Genomic DNA, 21,786 nt, shown 5'->3' with positions numbered 1-21,786 from the left:
CAGAGGAGAGCCACCAAGCTGGTGAGGGGTCTAGAGAACAAGTCATATGAGGAAAGGCTGAGGGAACTGGGCTTGTTTAGTTTGGAGGAGGCTGAGGGGGGACCTCATTGCCCTCTACAGCTACCTGAAAGGAGGTTGTAGTGAGGTGGGTGTTGGCCTCTCCTCCCAAGGGAATAATGGCAGGACCAGAGGAAATGGTCTGAAGTTTGGGCAGGGGAGGTTTAGATTAGATATTAGGAAGAATTGCTTTACTGAGAGAGTGGTCAGGCACTGGAACAGCCTGCCCAGGGAGGTGGTGGAGTCACCATCCCTGGAGGTATTTAAGAAACGTGTAGACATGGCACTTCAGGGCATGTTCTAGTGGTCAAGATTGTTGGTTTGTGTCTGTTTGTGGGTGGGGTGTGGTTGTGGGCATTTGGTTTGGTTTTGGTGTTCTGGGATTTTTATTTTTTTTTTGTTGGTTGGACTCAATGATCTCAAAGGTCCCATCCAACCAAAAATATTCTGTGATTCTGTGAAGCCGCTCCTGGGGCTGGGGCAGGGAGCAGCTCTGACGGAGCATATGCTGCCCCAACTGCTTCTGCCTACAGATCTTCTCCATCTGCTGCCCCTGAACCTCCAGATACACATTACTGACATTCATAACAGTAGGCCATCCTTCTTCATTTCAGGTCAGTCCTTGCTGTCCCAGCAGCTGGTGTCACACCTTGTAGCCCACAGCAGAGCCACATGCATGGCAGGGGCCTCCCAGGACCCCCAAGGCTCATGGGCACGGCCTGCTCAGGGGTAGAGCTTGGCTGCCAGGGGCCTCGCTCTCTCCACTCGGCTTTATCCCAGCTCATGCCAAAGATCCTTCTGCTGATTTTCCAAACATTTTCCCCTTTCATAGCTTTCTTCCCCCATTAAGGAAAAAAAAAATAAAATTAATCTTAAATTATTCTCATCAGGAGGCACTCGCCACCTTTCGTGTGCCTCAACAGCTTCACACTGGATTGATCCCCTCTGCATGATGAGAAAACTATCATCAGTGGTCAATATTCATCCAGTCAAAGGGGGAATAAAATCACCGACACAACAAAACCTAAACCCCACCTCACAAAGCTGGAATAGGAGCCTGAGATCATCTTCCCTGTTTCAGGAGACTCCTGCATTTTTCCTCATGTATTATCAAGAAAAGTACAAGGAGCCTTTCCAGTTCACTGAGGTTATTACTAACAGGCAGGTAGGTGACTGCTCACATCAAAGAGCATGCAGGGTTATTGGTGAGCTGTATTTAATTTTCTTATTAGGGAGGCGGCATATAAAAAATAGACCTTGCAGTATAGTGAGGGAAACGGCGTTCACCTCAATCCAGGTTCAAAATGAATGCAGGATGAGCCACGTCACACCAAACCAGACTAGCAACTGCAATTTGCACTTCTTCAGGCGAGCCCTTGTCTGTATGACGAAGCAACTGCCCATTTAAGTGTGTAACCAGAACCTAGCAAGATACATATTGCACTTATTCACCAGGGCAACACCTCTTAATTTTCAGCAGGGCTGGGTGTGGACAGCTGCTCAAGGAGTAGAGAGAAGGCAGCTTTGCAACTCCACAGCCCTTCCCACATCCTAATTCTATTACTCATCCCCTGCAGACACTCTCAATGTTTACATTGCCATTATTGCTATTTTCCAATGAGTTGTAGGCCTTGTGGGACTGTAAAGCGTTTGGTACAGTGTAAAATTACATTGTACTTAATATTGCTGCAACACACATGGGAGTTCTGATTTTGTTTTTAGTAAACTGATTAATAAAAATGGGTACAGATAAGAAAATGCCTGGCTAAGTGCTATTTAAAAACTTTCACTGATGCAGCACATCAATTCTCTGCATGATTCACATGCAACATCTACTCTGCAGTAGCATTAAAGATGCTCCTCTCAGTAAAAACTTCCCTATGATAAGGTATGCTTTCTTTTTAATTGGGCATGCCTGGGATCTGAGCACACAGCATGTGCGTGGGAAAGATGGGACCCAGCCCTGGGAACGAAAAAAGGCTGACTAAGACGAGATCAATGCCGTGAGCACACAACAAAGCAGATTTGGCTTTGTCAGGGGACACGACTCCCTGGCAATTCCCAGTGCCCCTGCTAATTTCAAGCTCAGGTCACCACCTTGAGCATGCAATGGGAGGCTGTCATCTGAAGTGACAAGAAACACATACCGCATAACACACATCAGCCCAAAACAATCACTAAGGTCAAAGGCAATCATGTTTGGCAGCCTGCATGCTCAGACAGAAAGACAGCAACTACAGTCGAGAAGGAGAAGATGGGGCTTGGATCTTTGTACAAGGCCTTGCTTATGCCCCTGGAAAGCAAATCTTGTCCTGCTTTTCTGCCACATACACAGGTGCCTGGAACACTGCCTGCAACTCCAGGCTTTTGTCCTCAGCTCTCTTTCAGGCCACCTTCAAAGCTTTTGTTTTACACAGCACTGCCTGGCATCCCTACTGTGACCAAGCTCAGCCCTCATTACAGCACCGTCTATAAACGTGGCCTAATTTTTATGCCCGAATATCAACTTCTTGGACCTCTGCCTCTCCACAAGGCATGTGCTGGGGCAGGATCTCATACAGCTGCAGCTAAAAACCTAGTAGTTAGGCATTGCATAGAGGTAGCTCAAACAAATATGGTAATAAGTTGACCAGTATGTTGAATGCAGGTGCATGCAAGCATAAAGAAGCTAAAAACAGTTTCATCAGCCATCAAGCAGCTTGAAAACTGTCTGCAACCCTGTATTGCCATCAACCAATTTTCTACGATAGAGGACGAAACACGACAGGCAGTAAGAGGACGGTGAAAACACTCTGGAGCACAGTCCCAATCACCACAAGTCTATTCTGATACATTAAAGTACTGCAAAATTACTCCAGATTCCAACGAGAGGGAAAATTGCTGGACCAGTTCCCTAGCCATGTCAAAACGGGGTAGAAGCAACCAAATCTGTAACAATGAATTACTCAGAAAGACGTTCACTATCAGTTATCTGCAGCCATATTTTGAAAATTTTAATGATAACTGCAATTAACTGCAACTTGCATTTAAAAAGATTATACAGTTTAAGTGTGGACAGTATCATAGAACACTTATCAGTGGGCTTCTCAGAGCTTGTGATCTTCAAGCCGAAGGGAGCAATCAAAACCAGCTACATGTTTTATCAAGGCAACTGGAAAAAACTGACACATTTTTGACTCTCAGACCCTTCTTGTGGTCTGAAAGCATTTTGCATAAACTTTACCTCATTTAGGGCATGCTTAAGACCACAACTGCCTACACACACAATACTGTACTCCACACCATGCATGGGCTAGGTCCCCCACCTCCCACACTACAGCTTGTAGTCAGTCAAGTCTTACACAGCTTTTTACAGCTCCCTGCACACTGCAGGACTCAAAAGCCTCTGTGATGTATGGGACTTAGCGACAGTGCTGTTCCAAGCCTTGTATGCTTACTACCTCCTACAGTTAGCAAACCCAAACCTTGCCACATTTTGTCACCTCCCACGCACACAGGGGCCAGGCCGAGCCCGTGGCCGCCTGTACACGCCGCTGAGCTCTGCTGCCACAGCCAGGCCTCCGAGAAGAGGCCCGGGCTACCGCAGACGTGGGGGCAGAGGAAGCAATGAGGAGGCATGCTGCTTCCTACCAACTTCGCCCCAGCTGCTAAAGCACCGGCCTCACAGGCCCGCGGCGAAAACCTTCACAAGTGGTGGCCAAACCGCCGTGACCGACCACCCCCCATCTGTTAACGGCCTCCCTGACAGACCCCGGTCTCGGGTGTGTGTATCTGTGTGGTGGGTGCCGCGTCCCGTCGGGTCGGGCCGGGCCGGGCCACTCCGCTATATGCGCATGCCCGCCCGCAGCCGGCGCCCGCGCCGCCGCTGCGCCTGCGCGGGGACTGCCTCGCGCCCGCTGTAGGGAAGCGTGGGGGAGGGGGGGGAAGCGCTCGCTCTCCCGGTTCCGCCCCGCCAACACGCTCGGGCCGGGAGCGGAGTGGGGAAGAAATGGCCAGCCTGACCCCCGCGGCCTCCTCTTCCCCCGCCGGCGCCCCATCCCGTAGCAAGAAGCGCCCGGCGAGCCCAGGCACCGGCGGCGGCCCCGCCAAGAAAAAGAAAGCGACAGCGCCGGGCGGCTCGCAGGTAATGGGGCCGAGAGGCCAGCGCGCATGCGCGGCCACGGCCTTTCCTCCCGCTTCACGCATGCTCGGGGGGCGCGAGCGCCCGGGTGAGGGCCGTTGGGGCGTGGCCGGGGGCGGGGCGGGGCGGGGCGTCGCGTCCGTTACCTGTACCTGGAGCGCCATGTCCTCGCCGGCCGGGAGCTTTGGCCCGCTCCATCCTCTCAGCGGCTCCGGCACCGCTGCTGCTTCTTGCCCGCCTTCCCTTCGCCAGTCTCGCCCGCGGCCGGGCTGGAAGCTGCCGAGCCCCAGGGAAGAGATGGGCGCCGGGCGCCTGCTGCTGAGCCGGGGTCTCCGAGGGCGGTTTCTTTCCAGACATTTGAGCGCCGAGTTTCCGGCCTCTTCTTTCATCCCCCTGTAGTGTGGAGGTTGTGTGCCCCCTGTGTATACAGCTACACCGGTAGTATAGTTCCCACGCCTTCTCCAGTAGGCTGTGTAACTAAGAAGCAACGCTTAACCCAGATTCAATTAAAGCTGTGTTTAAAATCACTAAACTTTCAGCATTGTACGTGCTGATGCTTTCTGATCAAATCATCTTGCAGCTGTTAATTTTTCTCCAAGATTGCCTTCAGTAGCTTGCTTTGTACCTGACATTATGCCATACGCGAGCTCTGTGTGTGCACCTACATGCACAAACCTCTGACTGATGATGGTTTTCATTTGAGGTAGTTGATCTGTCATGGAGGGAGGGACTAGCGCTCAAACGAGCACAAGTTAACAGCTGCTGGTTCTGTTGTGTTCACCTCAAAACCAATTTTGCATTAGGGCCTTCTCTCAGTTCAGCTAAGTGGACCTACGAGTTACATGTGAAATGAAGATGTAACCTCAGAGCCTGAGTTTTGGGGAACAGGGTGAGGGGAGGGAAAAGGCCTATTAATGTGTATGTCCCAACCTCCTACTCCCAGTCACAGAAGGTAGTGCGGCCTTTATTTCTGCGTGGTGTGACAGCACCGTGCAGCTCCACAGACCCATCCCCAGCTGATGACAATCTGCCCCTTGATCATGAGGTAGCACCTCATGCGCCACAACTAAGCCCCACAATAGGTTCAGAGTCAGTGTGTATATGACATCTGCATAGCCTTTAGATGCAATATGTCTTGAATTACTTCTTTTAGAGAGATTTCGGTAGCTGAAGTTGTCAAAAAAGTGTTGGGAAAAAATGGTTCTCTCTCCTCCCGCCGCCCTGCCCCCAAATGATTCTTCTCAGTAATATTTCATGAACTATAACAATAGAATAGCTACAAAGCATGCACTACTGCCAGTTAGGTTGCTTATTTTCACGAGGGTAACACTTCTGCATTTTTCAGCAGATCTTCTCTCCAGACAATTAAAAGCCATTGTGCTTACGCCAGAACACAGACACAAACACTTCCCCATTCGGAATGATGCTCTTGTAAGGCTTGTTTTCACCCTGTGGCAGTTACGTAGTTTCTTTTCCTTTCTGGTGGGCTTATCCCTAGGAGAGGGAGTATGAACCGTAGTGCTCAATGTAGCTAACAAAATGCACTGCAACTGTGAAAAATTACTGCCTGGCACGATCACGTTTGACAACTCTTTCCAGGTCTGCTAGAGATGACAGTCTGGATTTTCCAGCATGGAGAGGACTGCTCTCTGCATGTGTGCACGTGTGTGTATGTGTGTATGCGGATGCAGATATAAAACATTATATACTTGTATATAATTTAAATGCATATGAAATCTTTTATATTTAAAAAAACTTCCCCAAACCCTTCAGCCTCTAAAACTGTTTTCTGAAGCTCACACCAAACTTAAGCCTGTGGACAGCTTCCAGTATTATGAGACAATCCATGATTTCTTACTCAAACTGGATTTTGATACTGCGTGATAAACAGTTTTTGCAATTCTTCTCACAAGTGATTTCAGTGGAGAAAGGAGTAATTTCTCAACATTATGTCAAAGTCAGCGTACACATTCACTGACTTCAGCAGTGCAGATCAATCCCATAAGGAAAAGAAAAAAATGAGTCTCAGGAAATGTGTAACCTCAGGAATTGGACAAGAAACAGCTCGTTGATCTTCTAGCAATCACATTCATTGTTGCCTGACCAGATCTGGAGTGAGCCAGTTCAAACAGAAATTAAATGGGGGCTTTGCACTTTTTGAGTTAGAAACATTGATCATTGGGCACTTTCTTCTGCAGTACCTTATTTAATCTTGATCTCCAGAAGTCCTTATAAAGTCCTTAGTTAATTGCTGAGTAATCTACTTTTTCTGGTTAAGGAAACCTGTGATACAATGAAATGCTCAATAATTCTAGTCTGCTGAGCTATTCAGAATATAGTCAATCAACAAGCCGTTAATGCTCTATTTTATAATTTATGCAATCTTTACATGGCTCAGCCAATCAGGGACTAGGTCATCCATGAATTTTAAATACTTTTTCTGAATATATTATATACCAAGTATCCGATCATTGTTGGATTTTTATTTTATTTTAATTTTTTAACTCCAAACAAGTAACATTCATCTGGCAGTCTGATACGTTAATACCTTTAATGCACACCACTTTGAGCACAGGTTTGGAGGTAGCATTTGTTATTGCTCTGACTGTTCACTTTCCTAATTAACCCCTTTTTAACAGCCTTTTCCAGGCTATTTTCAGCCTTTCAGAGGACACATATTTTCTGCCTTAGCCCAGCATGAAATGGTTTCTATTCTAAGTAAACTGACATTGTGAAACAGAAAGAGAAATAGTGAATTATTTCCTTGGTTAATTAGCAAACTATAGGTAAGAGGATCCCTACCGAGAGGTTTGTAACTACTTGCAGGGGTCAACTTAGGATCTGGGGACTCTCCATTATATTACTGGTAAATTCTGCTGAGAACCTTGTGCCTGGCCTGCATGAAAATACACTTCACATTATGCCAGCTGTGAATTTACCCACATCTGTGATTCCATCACTGTGAAATTAAACAAAAAGGGGTTTTTGTAAGCTCCACAAATCACATAGTTTGTTTTTCTTTCGCGTGCTTTATGTCACAAGTAGCTATCAGTGCTGGCACTGAAAGACACGCCGGTCTGGTAAAACTGTAGATTTCAAAAATGTGTTTATTTTTTTTTATATAACAAATTTGCTTATGTATAGCAATGTAATCAACTAGTTTGAGTAACTGTGTATCCTACAAGAAGGCACAATTATCACACAGCATACAGATTTTTATAAGACCAATTTTGATTATGTTTCTCCAACATATGAATTGCTACTTTCTCCAAGATACACTTTAGGAACATTACCAAAAAACATCATCTTCATCATTTGTATGAGTTACGACCCAAAGGTATTGAGTCATGTTTGTTTTGGAAGTACGTTGCACATAGGGCTTGTCAGTCATGTCTGCAGGAGACACATGCTTTTTGGATATAATGCCTGTATTTACCAAATGTAAAATTAAAAGTGAGTTTACAGGAAAGCATGATTGCAAATTGATTACATCACTTTTATTAGCCTTACACAATTATTCCTCCCATGCAGTTGTGCCACTGAAAAATACCCCAGTCTTTGCTGCAGCAGCAGATTTTTCGTGTTGAGGATTATTTTGTATATTAAATGGTAACATTCATGTGTCAAAACCAATGCTGTTTAGTGGTTTACATAGCACCATTGAGTTAGATGTCCTTGCCCAATGATTCCCAATAGCTGCTGTGCTGGTTCAGCTCCATCACTGGCTCTTGTGCAGACTTGTCTTCAGGTCTCCTGTCTTTTTGATTACTGTCACTTAACCTGGGATAGAGTCTTTGACACTGACTTTAAAAAGCCACCAGTTCCTCTACCTTAATGTTCACACCATTATTTTTATACATTATACAGCAACAGGAGCTTTTAAAAGAATGTATTCTACATCAAGATGTAACTGATGAAACAAAATGCTTGCCCATGACAGTTAGCAAGTTTAAAAGACAGAATAAGAGAATGACATGGACAAAAAAAGTCGAAGTGTCTGATTTTGTCAGAAGACAAAGAGAGAAAATATGCTAAATATTATGGTAAATGCATATTTGCTTACCTTATTTGTGAAACAACTTCAGACGTGCGTGATGAAGTGAAGTAAATGCCTTTGAGAAGTGCATCATCGTTCATCTTACATTTTGTTTCGATGTAAACTGCCTTGTAAACTTCAGATATACACAGAGAATGCTTTTTGCTTCCTTTCTCCCCATCGTTGTAGCAGCAGGAGGTCTTGGTACCATTTAGAAAATATACCCTGAACTTCCTCTCTGCAATGGTATTTAGGAGTTAAATTATTAAATATATTGATTTTATCTCTAATTGTGAATATTGCAGCAGGGCTACTGGCAACCTTAATTTTATGTAACTAGCTCTCATTTGTATACTTAACACTAGGTATTTCTTGTTCTATGCTTAAAAACAGAAACTATATAACAATATTAGAAAATACAAAAGTCAAAATGATTTAAAGTTATCGTCCTCTTAAATAAGCTCCTCATGCACAACATGAAAATAAAGGTGTGACTGATATGCTTAGAACTCTATTTTTATTTTAAATGTAACTGAACGATGATGTTTTATATCGTAAACTGAAAATCATCAGGTCGGTGTTCTGACAGCTGTATGTTCAACAAGAAGACTTAAATATATACATATTAACGTGGTTACTGTTATGTATTCAGAATCTGTCAACTAAAGACAGAGAGCTTACCCTAGTACATAAATAGCATGGAACTGGACTCTAAACCATCAGTAAATTTAATCAATTCTCCTGTTCTGCTATTTTACCAAGCCTGTTGCTGTAAGTAGAAAACCATCAAATCAATTTTAAAATAACTTTGTTTTAAAGAGTCCGTTTGATCTGGTTGTAATTTCCTGAAAAATGAGGTTAGGGAGAATGAGTTTAACTACAGAATTGGTGAGTTCCACTACAAGTACTGAGCTGAATTGCTGCTCTCACCATCTTCTGGGACAAGTACCTCCTCTAGGACATCACAGTACAGTAACTTTCTGAGCTGAAAATAAAAATTACCTACTTATAAATTCAGACTTACAGACTTGTTTACAGACTCACTCCAATCAGTTTAACACTAAACTTTCTCTAATTATTAGAACACTATTCTGTATAAGACTTTTTGTAACAGAAAAGCATGATATTCCTTTGTAGTTGGAAATTTTATAAACAAGTTGCATTTCTACCAATCCTCCTGCCCTGATAGAGACAGCAGGAACCCTAATACTGCATGACAGTAGGGAGACATAAGTACCTATTGCCAGTTTATTAAAAAGCTATCGTGTCATTATGCTTTAGACGACACTTTTTTTTTACCATCTCTCAGCCCTTAAGGTTATGATAGTAACTGAAAATATATGAATTTCACCAATGAAGCAGTGCCAATCTGAAAATACTGCTTGCCTGGAACAGTATCTTTAAAAGATGTAATGTGGTCCCAGGGGATGTTAACTCAAACCTAATAAAATTTATTTAAATGACACATTTATTAGCTAAAGTATAGATAGTTGATTGCTAGTTACTGATAGGAACCGCTGAGATGAACTCTTCAAGTTCAGCCACTTGCACACTTACAACCCTACCCAACAGTCTTGGCTCTTACAAAACTAACAGCCATTTTAAAACAAATTGCCATGTCTTAACAAGAGTTTTAGCAAGTAGTGTTTAAATGGGGATAGCTATCCTACAGATAGGTAATATACTCTGGCATCACACTGCATGTCACTAGATCACAGGGCACTGAAAATCCCCCAAACTTGGAGTTCTCTGTATGAAGCTCTCAGAGGGTCACTGCTTATATCTCCTAATCCTTTTAAACACGTGACCACAAAGATACTTTCTGCAACAAAGCAGACAGTGAACAGCTGAAATATTAAGCATCTCCTTCTGAGGGGTTTTTGTACTCTTCCCAAAAAGCTGGTTTTTTGGGAAACAAGCTGCCAGCTTGTTTCCAGGCAGTCCACTAATGAGAGCCAGGATAATCCTGAAGTACTAGTTTTTGTCACTTGCACATTTGAAGTCAAATCTGTTAAAGAACCACGATCCCTCCTGTCCCTGATGGGGAAAAATTATAATTAAAAGACAATTAACAGATTTTGTAGGGAAATCTGGCAAAAGTTATGTGCGTTTTAAGTTTAGCTTTATTTAACAAAAGGAAATTGCTTTTATAGAGCAATCTAGATTAAAAGGGAAACTGTCAAAACTGAGAGCTAAGAATTGACTTTGCTTGACATTTATCACATATTGCAGGCTTTAGATGATCTGCAATCATAAAAGTATGTGAATTTCCAAAACAGTCTATGCCAGGTCTCAGAGAATTACCAACGTCCCAACAAAATATGATTAGATTTTAGATTTAGAGTAAACACAGATGTGTTATGTTGTAGAAAGGCAAAAGCATATGTGTATTGACTTTTACTATGGGCGTCAGTACGTACGCTGGTGTCATGTTTTTTTTACCCTCCTAGCAGAGAATTTTAATTTTTCCGTTAGCTAACAGAAAATGTAGAGTATTACTATGATCACACTTAATTTCAGGATTCATAATAAACATGCAAGAAACTTAGGAAAGATAATAAAGATGGTGCATTGCTTCTATCAGAAGGAGATAAAATAGGACAGGTTATTTTTTGAAAGAGAAGGAGCAATATAAAACACTGCACGCATCTACTTTAGCATGACATTTTGTTTGAGAGGTAGTGCTCCTAAAAAGCGATCTCAGAATTTAGTGCATTTAGTGCATTAAAAGGTTCATATTAACAAAAGAAAGCTTGGAGTAACTTAACTGTCTAGTTATTGCAGATTTGAAGAGGTGTCAGACTGTTTTTCACATTTTCGTAAAGTTTTTTAATGCTTGTGTTAGGTAATAGCTTCAGCTCTTGCTTTAGCAAACCATTAATAGTTATAGAAATGTATTAGTTTTGGATTAGAAAGGCTAATGGAAATATTAATTTGGTAGTGAAAGGGTTTTGAACACATTTTTTAAGCATTCCAAGAAAACAGAATGGAGACATTGGCTGTTTATTTAGACCTACAGAAAGCCATAAAAGTTGTGACACTCCGTGTTGTGAAATATACCTGGCCCTCACAGCAGAATTTGTGTCTGTGAACAGCATGCCTTGTCTCGCCTGCGACTTCCAAGAAGCACAAGTCTCCTCCTGTCTTCTTCACTCTCAACCACCTCCGCAACTCTCAGCTGCCTGCTCCTGCCGCCTGCATCATGCCAGCTCTGGTACTCACCAGACCTGCTTAGCCACTGATAGAGGTCATCAGTCAAGACGACTAACTTACCAAACCTTGCCCCTCTCCCAGGAAGCTGCATTGTCTCCTGCTGCACTGGTGAACTGGGCTGATTCACAGGGAGGTCTAACAGGTGTTGGAGGTAGCACAAGGAAGAAAGAGGACCACGTACAAGGAAAAACACTTTCCCACTGCAAGCGAGCTGTTTCATGAGCTTAGATACTCTTAGCTGCAGGTTTCATTGGTTTACTGTAACAAATTAAATTAACACTGGAGCAGTTCAAGATCTGATTCATTGATAGATCCAGTGTCCTTTCTGTAGCAAGACCTGGAGAGTAACAGCTTCAGCTGTCATACTGCTTGTCTGTCAGTCTCTAAGTACCTTAGAACTGATTCTACAAACTCCAGAAAGCTCTGTGAGATGCCACCAAAATAAGCTAGCAGGAAATACTAAGGACTAGTCCTAATTCTACTTCACCCTGAAGATACAGGCAACTCTTTCCACTTGGGATTCAGAACCACAAATATCTGCCTTTCTGAAAGCAGGTATTAAATCCTTTCTTTAAAAAGTAGAACAGAAGTCACACGGCACTGATAATGGCTTTTTATATCATGTGTCCTTACAAGTGCTTGCCATATCCTCCACTTGAAATTAGTCCTGTTCCTGCCGCTGCCAGAGGGATTCAAACCCTCTTTTTCCCAATGCACACTCTAACCACTAGGCTGGAAGCCAGTCTGGTGTGGTGGGAGGGGAGCATGGAAATGTTTTCTCCTCTACAGCTGAGGATGGAGGTTCTGTCTGTCCCAGAGAGAATGAGTCCATAGTCTGGTATTGAACACAGTTGTCAGAATGGTCTGCTTATGTATTTTAGGTATTTGGTTTTGTTACATATTTTGTCTAATGATAATTTTAATGCAAAATATGCAGTTGTGCAAAGGGGATCAGAAATCTTTTCCTCCAAAACTCTAGCCAAAAAGCTATATAGTCATACCATCTAATAACATGCATTTATGTTGTAATAAAAATGCATCACTGTTAATTCAAGAAACAAATTTGAAATGGATAGAAGGAAACTATTTTATGAGTAATATGTAATTAAACTGTAGAGTCCATCATTCTGGGAGGGGTGAGTTCTGGAGTTACATGGTTTGTAATCACCCTGCCCCAGGATGTAAGTGCTGACTGACCGAAGAAAAAAAAAATCTCCTTGCTGATTACAAGACCCTGCTGTGGGTAAGGAGCACTTTGGGGAAATAAAAGAAAAAACCTTCTGTAAATCATTGCAGACCATTGCTAGGATTTACTACATGAAGAGAGACTTCTAGTATCATATCTGTCCTTTTATCATTAATTATACAGAGAAAAATTATTTGTTGTTTATCATAGGTCCTTAATTTTCATTAAATAGACAGAATATCGCACTTGCATGTTCTTCTGTGCACCACCTGCCTAATATGTGAATTAAAAAAAATAAAATCTGACATAATTTAAAAAGCTACCTCATTTTGCAAACATCCACAGGCCTAGAGGTGAAACCTTCTACACAGTTTTAAGCAAGTCAGTTTTTTTACTTTTCTGCCCTTATAGTGTTGGCAAGCTTGTAGGACTACTTGCCTCTGCGTTCATAAGGATGCAGTGTGCTTATCACAACAGCCTTACTTACTGCTTCCTCAGATTTATGCTTTTATGAGTTAGTGAAAGAACGAGAAGAAGGGCAGAAAAGGCTGAGACGCCTATGATAGTTTCTGCATAAATGAGGCAAGGTTTACAGGTATGCATAGTGTCACTTAAGGGGTACAGCTAGAAAAATCAAATAAGCCTTCAAGCATGCAAGTCTTATTTCAAATCTGAAAATGAAACAGCAATTCCCAAGCTAAATACCGAACAAGTGCTTAGAGTTTGGTTAGGTATGTATCAAGTAGACCATCTTTGAAGAAAAGGTTAGTGGCATCCCAGGCGTACAGAGGACGTTAATCAGGGAAGGGAGAGAGTACTACGAAAGTTCTCTTTAACTAGGAGAAAGGACGAATGAGTTAAAACCCTGTAGGAAACTGCATGAAAGTGATGTGCCACAGAAAGTCTTTGTGTTGAGTCAGTGGTGTATTGGTATGCAGTCCATCCACAAGCTTGTCTTAATTTTCCAGATAAACAGGTACATTTAATAAAAGATGACCCCTGGGCCTAGAAACTTTGTTACATTTATGCCCTGAAACCATCAGGACTACAGTAAAATATTGCTGAAACAGAACATGCAGAAATCAGGGCAGTAATTAATGTGAGTTATATGACTGCTCATGACCAAAAGAGCTTTTTGTTAATAAAACCAGTATTTTCTATTTTAGAGGATATTGATTTCTAACTAGGGAGATGGAGAGTTGCCCAGAGAGCTGTGGAATCTGTCCTTGGAGGTGTTCAAGACCTGCTGGGACAAAGCCCTAAGCAGCCTGGTCCAAAGTTAGTTTTGACCCTGCTTTGAGCACGAGGTGGGCCAGTGAGCTCCTGAGCCCCCTTCCAGCCTCAAAGATTCAGTTTTCCTGTATCTCATTTCAGGTGTCTGGTTTATGTGATAAAGACAGGTGTATCCTTTCCCCGGACAAGCACCTACACTCCTTCCGTAGGCAGGTCAGGGCACCTCAGTTGGGTACTTTTCCCCATAGTGTATTAATGAAGCCCAAAATTCAGTGACTACATTTAGACAGTATTAATTCTCCCTACACTGTAACAATGGTTATGTTTTAGTAGAACTGCTTTTCCCTGGGAGGAACATCACAATGCTCTTACAGTAAAATTAACTCTTCAAATCAACAAACTGGAACAGGAAAAGGCCATTTTTCCTTGACATGTGCACAGCGTGTTCAGGCTCCTCAAACCAAAGTAGTTAGCTGGAAAGTCCTTATTCTTTAAGTTGTTTATCTTTGTTTACATAGTCTAGAACTAACAATGCTAGTTTGATTCTCACATTAACGACCTTAAATTTTCTCAAGTCAGAAATTCCATTTTTTCCTGAATTTTTGTTAAACCTGTTTGTTGCAGCCAGAATTCCCTTTTGTTGCAGCCACAGAATCACCCTTTTTATCCTCCTCCTTTCCATCTGCTCAGAAGGTATTTTGTTTGCTAAATAATTCATTGTGGGAAACTTCTTAAACTGACCTTGTTAAACCCAACACAAAATATTAAATACTATGTTTCCCCCTTACCTATGATCATGGATGTGATACCAAAACTTCAATAATTCTAATGTAGTGGAAAAGTCAAGTCTTTTAATAGTTCTAAGTGCAGCAAAAAAGGCACTCAGGATGCAAGTTTATATGCAGAACACTGAACTGTCTGGCACTTTTCAGATGTGCTGCAGTTCCTCAAGTGCAATAGGTGGTATCAGGGTGAAGTGTATGGCCACAGAGCTTACATAGTTGAGTAAACAACCACCTACTTGTACAAACGTTTCTGCAGAAATACTTCAGAAATTTGCCTTGAAATTAACATCACTGTGCAACTGTCTCCTCCTTTTTCCTCCTTAGCAGCCTCGAAATAGTCTACAGAAGATACTTGTATCACCTTATTTTCATCTAAATTAGAATTTGCAGTATGTTTATTTTGGTTCAATCACCAGGGTTTTTTTCATTATCCAGTTAAATGCAGGTATCCGTAGGATAATGCACCTAAAATTTTGCTGAGTACAGGAGACCTGGTGTGCTATTCAAAGCAGGAATGGTTGCTGTTGAGTTTGCTAGGTGAAGGAAAGTGGATGTAGTATTCAGGGCATGTACAGCCATATTTTTTTTGTCCCATAATATGAGATAAACAATAAAGATTACATTTGTAGTCTAAAGATTTTTAAAAACTAAGACATAGTTTCTTTTCTTGTCCTCTTAAAGACTTTTGGAGTGTCTGATACAATTACTGCTCTGTGATACGCTATGCCTTTGATAACTTTTTGAAAATTCACACAAAGAATACTTTCATTCTCAATTGCTTTAGAAGTGGAATGTTCCACACATCACTGTACTTAACGTTTGTCTTTCTGACATTGTGTTTGGGTATAACAGCCTTAAGTACCTGTACACAAATGGAAGAACCTTCTTCTGAATAACTTTAGACTGGAGTGCTAAGCCTTTGCAGTATGACTGCTCGTATTTACTAATGCATCGTGTATAATTGTCAGAAACATAACAGAAATATAATTTTTATCTACTTAAAGTGACAACTAAGACAGAAAGAAGTGCTAAAGTGTGCAAAAATTAGGGAAAATGCAAAAATAAAGTTTTATTTTCTCTATTGGTTTACCAGTTAGTGCATAATGTCTGAATGTAAGATTTTACTATTTTAATTTAGTTCTATTTTTCCTAAGAAAAATAGATAAAATAGGAGCTCTGGAAGACAGATACACCCTCTCTTTACTCGAAAGAAATTAATTGCCTTTCCTTGAAGAAATGTTGTTTTGGTTTTGTTTGTTAGTCAAACATTGTTTCCTGTCAAAATAGATAATATTTTACAGAATAAGCTAGAATCAGGAAACTGAGTGTTTTTTTCAGAATGGAATTCCTTTTGTGTCAGCTATACGAGCTGGTATCTTTTTGCTTTCCTTGTCCCTGGTTCAGTCACACGCCGATGAATGGACTTGGATCCTTCTCCTACCTTGGCTGAAGCCTGTTACTCAACAGAGGGATTTTGATATGCTCCCTGAGCAGCATTACAATGTTAACAGCACATGAGCATATTGTAATCCTCCAGTCTTTTATCCTGAAATACTTTAACCTTAACTGTTCTTTATTAAATGATGTATTTTAAACTTTAAGAAGCAGTCTAGCCAAAGTCCTTGACTGAACTGAATTCTTCTGATAGAGAAGGGCAGGTACTGGCAGTTTTTATAAAAATCCAATTGTGATTTACTCTAGTCTTTTTTTGCTGGTATGCTTCCATCCATTTTCAGTCTTAAGGCCCATCAATTTAGAAAACTTTTTTTCTCATGGGGAATCAAAGTATTCTGTTAGCTGGGCTCAGTTTTACCCTTGGTGAAAGTAGGAACTAACACGTGCTTTTTCATTCCATATATACTGAGATTTTTAGCTCCAGAGCTGCTTCAGCATGCCATTCAGCTCATGAATTTGTCAAAGTTACAATTTTCTTAATAAAGAAAACTGTCAAATGTTATAAACAAGGAATACTCTCAATCCACTAAATGAAATCTAAAAGTGAGAGATCCTTTGCAATTATTTAAGCCGAAGGGAGCTTTGTGGCAAATGCAAATTAAATCAAGCTTTTCTGGGATAGTGTGAAGCTATTCACAGTTGCGTCCCAATTACATTTTATTTGAGGCTTTTCCCCGTAGAAAATAATGATTTTTTTTTCCTTGAAATATCTGTAAGTTATAAAACTTTGTCTATCATAGTGCTTGAAAGTTTTTAAATGGAAAAACATGTTTGGCATCTGAAATCTCTTGAGAAGAAATCACAGCTTTTTACTGACGCTTGTTAGTCTCTTTCTGTGTTTGAAAGTTCAATAATTTTGAAAAGAACAAAGTAAATTTGAGTTTTTCTGGATCTTTTTTTCTTAAGCGAACAGTACCAGTAATAACAGAGTTCTTGTGTCATGAAATAGCTAGGTCTTTTTCCCCTAGGTTTTCAAGAAACGTTTGAGAGGTGGGAATGTAATTAAAATCCTATTCTCCCTTTGGCTGCATTTTTAATTTTGAATTCAAACCCTCACACAGTATAATAGAGCTTTGCTTTAGGGTGTTTTATACCTCTATCAAAGTGACTAAAGTAATTAGTATTTTATACATTTTGGTAAGTATTTTGTCACTGGAAGCACTAGTGCAGGTGAATGATAATGGTTTGAAGCTCAGGCAGTGACGGGACCCTAAATGAGAATGTCGTCTTTTAATCAAGAGCACTTGGAGTCTATGGTATTGAAATGCCCTACAGAGAACATAGAAAAGCCATCCATCACTTTGTGACAGTCCAATCTTTTAGTGCATGAGTAAAATTTTATTCAGCCTTTCTAAGGCCATTGGAATATAAGATGTTTTAACTCACCTCAAACAGCAGTGTAAAAGTTTGAAAGCATAATGTACAGATTGCTTTCTGGACAGCACATGTGTCTTTATGTATTATTTTTATTTATTTAGGTTGCAGTTGAAATGTTTTCCATGTCCTGCTTCAAACAACTCCTCCCTCCCTTTTATCCAATGAACAGGCGAGATTATTTCTAAATTTTAGTCTTATGTTTGGAGTTAATTTGCATAGTTGATTAACTCTTGATGCTCAGCAGAAATACTCAGCAAGTTAGAGGGAAAAAACTGTTGTTTTAGGAAGGGCAGATTTTCTAAGTCTCGCACAGAAAAGTAGTTTGACACATGACTCGGAAATCCTCTGGGAAAAGCTTAGAAGTTGAAGTGCTTTTAGTGACATGTACCTGGAATTATAAACTAATATTATGAATATAACAATTCAACAATCTAATTTCAGGTTTTGTGGTGGTGGTGTTTTTTTTAACAACCCTCCCTCAGCTTTCTTTGTAAGTGAAGGCAGCAGCAGCAATGACAATGTCATAATTTAAACAAAAATATTTTTGTTGTTGGGCATTTGAGAGATATACTTTTGATGTCACTGAAAGCAGAAACCTGTTCCAGGAACGTTGGCTTTTAAGATACGTTGGCAATGATGAAACCCATTGACTTAAATGGATTTACTCACAATTTATGCTCTATGCATGACTCTTGCCCACCCTACTAGGTGCTTGAAATCAAGGACATTGATCTGCACTGTACTTAATACCTGGTTTCAGCTGGGTACTACTCAGTTTTTCTGTTTGGTAAATCAAGTTTTTCAGTACTCTATAGAACAAAATTTGCTGTGAATATGCAAGATTGGGTTTTTTCCTTCCTAGCATTTGTACATTTTCAAGCCGAAATCTTTTTTTGTCCTACCCCCAAATAAGGTAGGACCCTCCGTGAAGGGGGAACATTCCTAAAATGCTACCATGCACTGGAGTGCTGAAAGAGAAAAGGCTGGGGAAATTGAATTGGGCTTCATTTTAGTGAGTGGAAAGGAAAAGGGAAAGGGAAAAGTTTTTTCCTGCTAAATCCAAGAACCAGTAAAATGCAACCAGATGGTTAAGACATGTTCATACATTTTACTAAGTCTTTCCAGCAAACCTTTCTGTCACAGACATGGAGAGAGTTAATCTTGTTCAAGAGAGTGCTATTTCTTCAGTCTTACATTTTTATTGAGTCTTCATGAGTTTGCTTTCAGAAGTACACTATGCTGATAATGTTGGTGATGAGAAATTTTTCAGCTATCGTTTAGACTTGAGCTTAAGCACGTTTAATTCTGACACCTTTCTCTGTGAATTGTTCCCAGCAATGTGAAGAGCTGCCTTTTTGCCTGCCAGAGTGTATGTGTTCAAGTTTTAATGGCTCCTGTCATGTCATCATGCAAAGTTAAATGAATTAAATATTCAGAATGTGCAAGTGCCTGTACCAGGCTTGTTATACAGTGAGAGCTAATATATTAATCAAACAGCTTAATATATGTTCCAGTATGAGCAGTATTAGGTGGGACTCTGTTAAATAGCTGACATTCAAAGTCTACTCCCAATTTTGAAAAGTCTGCTCATATCATCGCTGCTGTCATCTAGTGACATTTGTGCTCTGTTTCCACATGGCATTCCCACTCACTGTAATTGGCTGCTAGTGAAAATATGGGTATTATCCATCTATTTTATAAATTAGCATTTTCTTCCCTGGCTGCACGCCACAGCTTCGTCAGGCTGTCACAGAACTTAAATACAGCTAAAAGCTGAGTAAGTTGCTACAAGTTGGATATTGCTGCTTTAGAAGTAACGTACTATAGAAATAATTAGGCAGATACCATTATTGAAGCTGAGTTAAAACACCTGTGTCAATGAAATTAAGAATGTCATTGTAGTATTATTGTGATTATGAAAATCAGCTGTCCACGCTAAGTAAAAGTAATTGAAACTATTTATTGACCTTCACATACAAAGGTTGGAGAAAAGTGGTTTCCTCAGCAAGCCAAATTGGGTGTTTAGTGCAGAGTTATCACCAAGTGTGAGGGCTTGATTGAGAACAAGACCCCTCTTATTACTTAAGTTTCAATAGTGGCCTACAACCCCCTAGTAATCACAAAGATTAAGACAGAGTATCAGAAATACTGAACACAGAAGCAAAACCAAACCAAAGAACTACAGATGTAATCACCTTCATCTACAATTGCTTTACTCAATATAGTGCTAAAATTGACTAACTAATGAATGATTTGCAGAAAAAAACCCCAGAAAATCAGTGTTTACAGTAATGTTTTTTCTCTATTAAACTATAAACTCCCTTTCCAGTTCTTACAGAATTTATTTATGCATTTAAGTTTTTCTTTATTAACACACTGTTCCGTTTGCCTTATATTTTAAAATTATATTTTATCATGTAAAACTGTAAAATCTGGAAAAAATGGCCACTGAAGATCATATTGTACCTTCAGTGATGTGCAAATCCATTTTTTTTCTAAGCCATGACATGCATGGTATGCACTGATAGGATGTCAGAAATGCACAAGTTTACGTTTTGACTTTTATGTTTTGTATTTTTTTATGTTCCTTATACTCTGTAAAATCCTATTAGTCTAAAATAATGAAAAAATATTATAGAATATAATCCAGAAGTAAATAGATAAGAAATGATACTTCAGCATAAATCAGTTATTCTGTTGTGCAGTTTTAATCCTTGCTGGGTGGGTGGTGGTGGTGGTGGGGATTATTCAGAAAAGCACTTTCATAATAAGCTAATTTCACCTGGTATTTAGTCCCATCACAGATACCCATCCCAAACCCCACAATGCTGATTCCACTTAGAAATAGCCAAAACAAAGAATTCATCTTCCATGGTCTACAAGTTTTGCTTGTCCTCTCCCTAAATAAAACCAGACAGATGGAGCAATCTTTGGAAATCATGTGAAAACCAATACATCTGTGGTAGGGAATTTGGAACAGAATAAACTGAAAAAATTAATAGATCTACCAAAACCTAAGATTGAAAGTATTATGTGAATAGGCAGCCTCCCAATGTGTGTCTTCTCCCAGTACAGACAGCATATACAGTAGGGTCCAAACTAGGCTCATTCCTGGGGTTTGGCTTTATTCAAAAGAAACCAGTGTTAAGGTAGCAAAGCTTAGCTCAGGTCTCTTCCCCAGACTTGGCTGCTCTTACAACAAACCTCTTAGGATTCCCGAGTGTTTGCCGCAGGTCTTTGCTCTCTCTCGAATTTGTGCTGTCTCCTGACCTCAGCCAGCTTCCTCACTCAGCGACTGTCACCCACCCAGCTGGGACCATCGGTAGATGGTCTTGTGAAAAGAAATGCAAAAAAGCAGCAGCACCCCTCACTATTGCTCCCATCTATCCCAGGAGGAATAGAGGTTGCCAACCTGTCACACTGTGGTTGTAATTAAAATTCAGCTAAAGCACATAAACACAACCTTATAGAGGGAATAAAATTGCACAAGTAGTCCTATAAGAAGCCTTTGACCCAGTGTTTACAACATTAAAACGTGCCAACCCAGTCAAGGTTGCTGTACGCCTGGGTAAGGAGGGCACTGGGAGGAAGAGGAGGAGGAGGAGAGAGGGAGGTAACATGAGAAGTGGTGGCAGCATGGACTTCTGTGGAGGTTAACAGCCAGGGAAGGAGGCGGGTGGAAATGATGAACATGGTTACTGATGGCTTAGCTGCAGTCTTTACTGCAGTGTTTTTATTGTTATTTGGGGTAAATCTAGCATAAGTATGATCAGCTGGACTGAAATCACACCTTCATTTGCCAGTGCAGATGTACCCTGTACATGTAAAGTCACTCCAAATTCTTTGTTGTTAGAATCTTCAACACCTTATGGAGGAATACAGACTGCTCAGTGACTATTGTAGCACAAATTCCCTGTAGCCGTAGTTACATAAACCACTGTTTAAAAGACACAATTTAGTTATAAAGTGCACAATATAAGCTGCTTCACTGTCTCTCTCCTTGAAGTGTATATTGAGCTCCCCATAAAGGATGTTTACATTACAAGATCAGTTAAAAAGAAGCTTTAAAGAAGCTATGGACAGGTTCAGCTCATGGTTACACTTGCAAAGCCTATTACTACTGGGATTGTCCTACGATGCTGGGGGGTGAGGGAGTTTGCTGAGAGACTGGCTGGGTAGAGAAAATGTGTTGGGGGCTGGTCGTGACTGTGGCAGGAAGGGGAAGTTGCCCCACACGTGACTGGGGGTTACAGCACACATTGAGCAGTACATGTTCCCTGGTGACAGGCGCTTCCTCCCTGTGCTCACGAGACCACCATCGCTT

The 21,786-nt window shown here is 40.9% G+C and overlaps 1 protein-coding gene across 2 annotated transcripts in view; it reads left to right on the top strand.

Annotated features, from left to right (window-relative positions):
* The first annotated feature begins 3,930 nt into the window (after positions 1 to 3,930).
* Positions 3,931 to 21,786, top strand: part of INO80C (INO80 complex subunit C) — a 33,219-nt gene continuing 15,363 nt past the window's right edge. For both annotated transcript variants that reach the window (XR_012463244.1, XM_074146624.1), the window contains exon 1: positions 3,931 to 4,180. Coding sequence is in view for 1 of the 2 variants with exons in the window: in XM_074146624.1 (XP_074002725.1) it covers positions 4,046 to 4,180 (135 nt within the window). In the remaining variant the exon portion in view is untranslated. The remainder of the gene's footprint in view (positions 4,181 to 21,786) is intronic.

This window comes from Numenius arquata, chromosome 4 (assembly GCF_964106895.1).
Source record: "Numenius arquata chromosome 4, bNumArq3.hap1.1, whole genome shotgun sequence".
Lineage (NCBI taxonomy): Eukaryota > Metazoa > Chordata > Aves > Charadriiformes > Scolopacidae > Numenius > Numenius arquata.
Note: the sequence above shows the minus strand (reverse complement) of the source record. Positions and strands in the feature narration are given on the sequence as shown.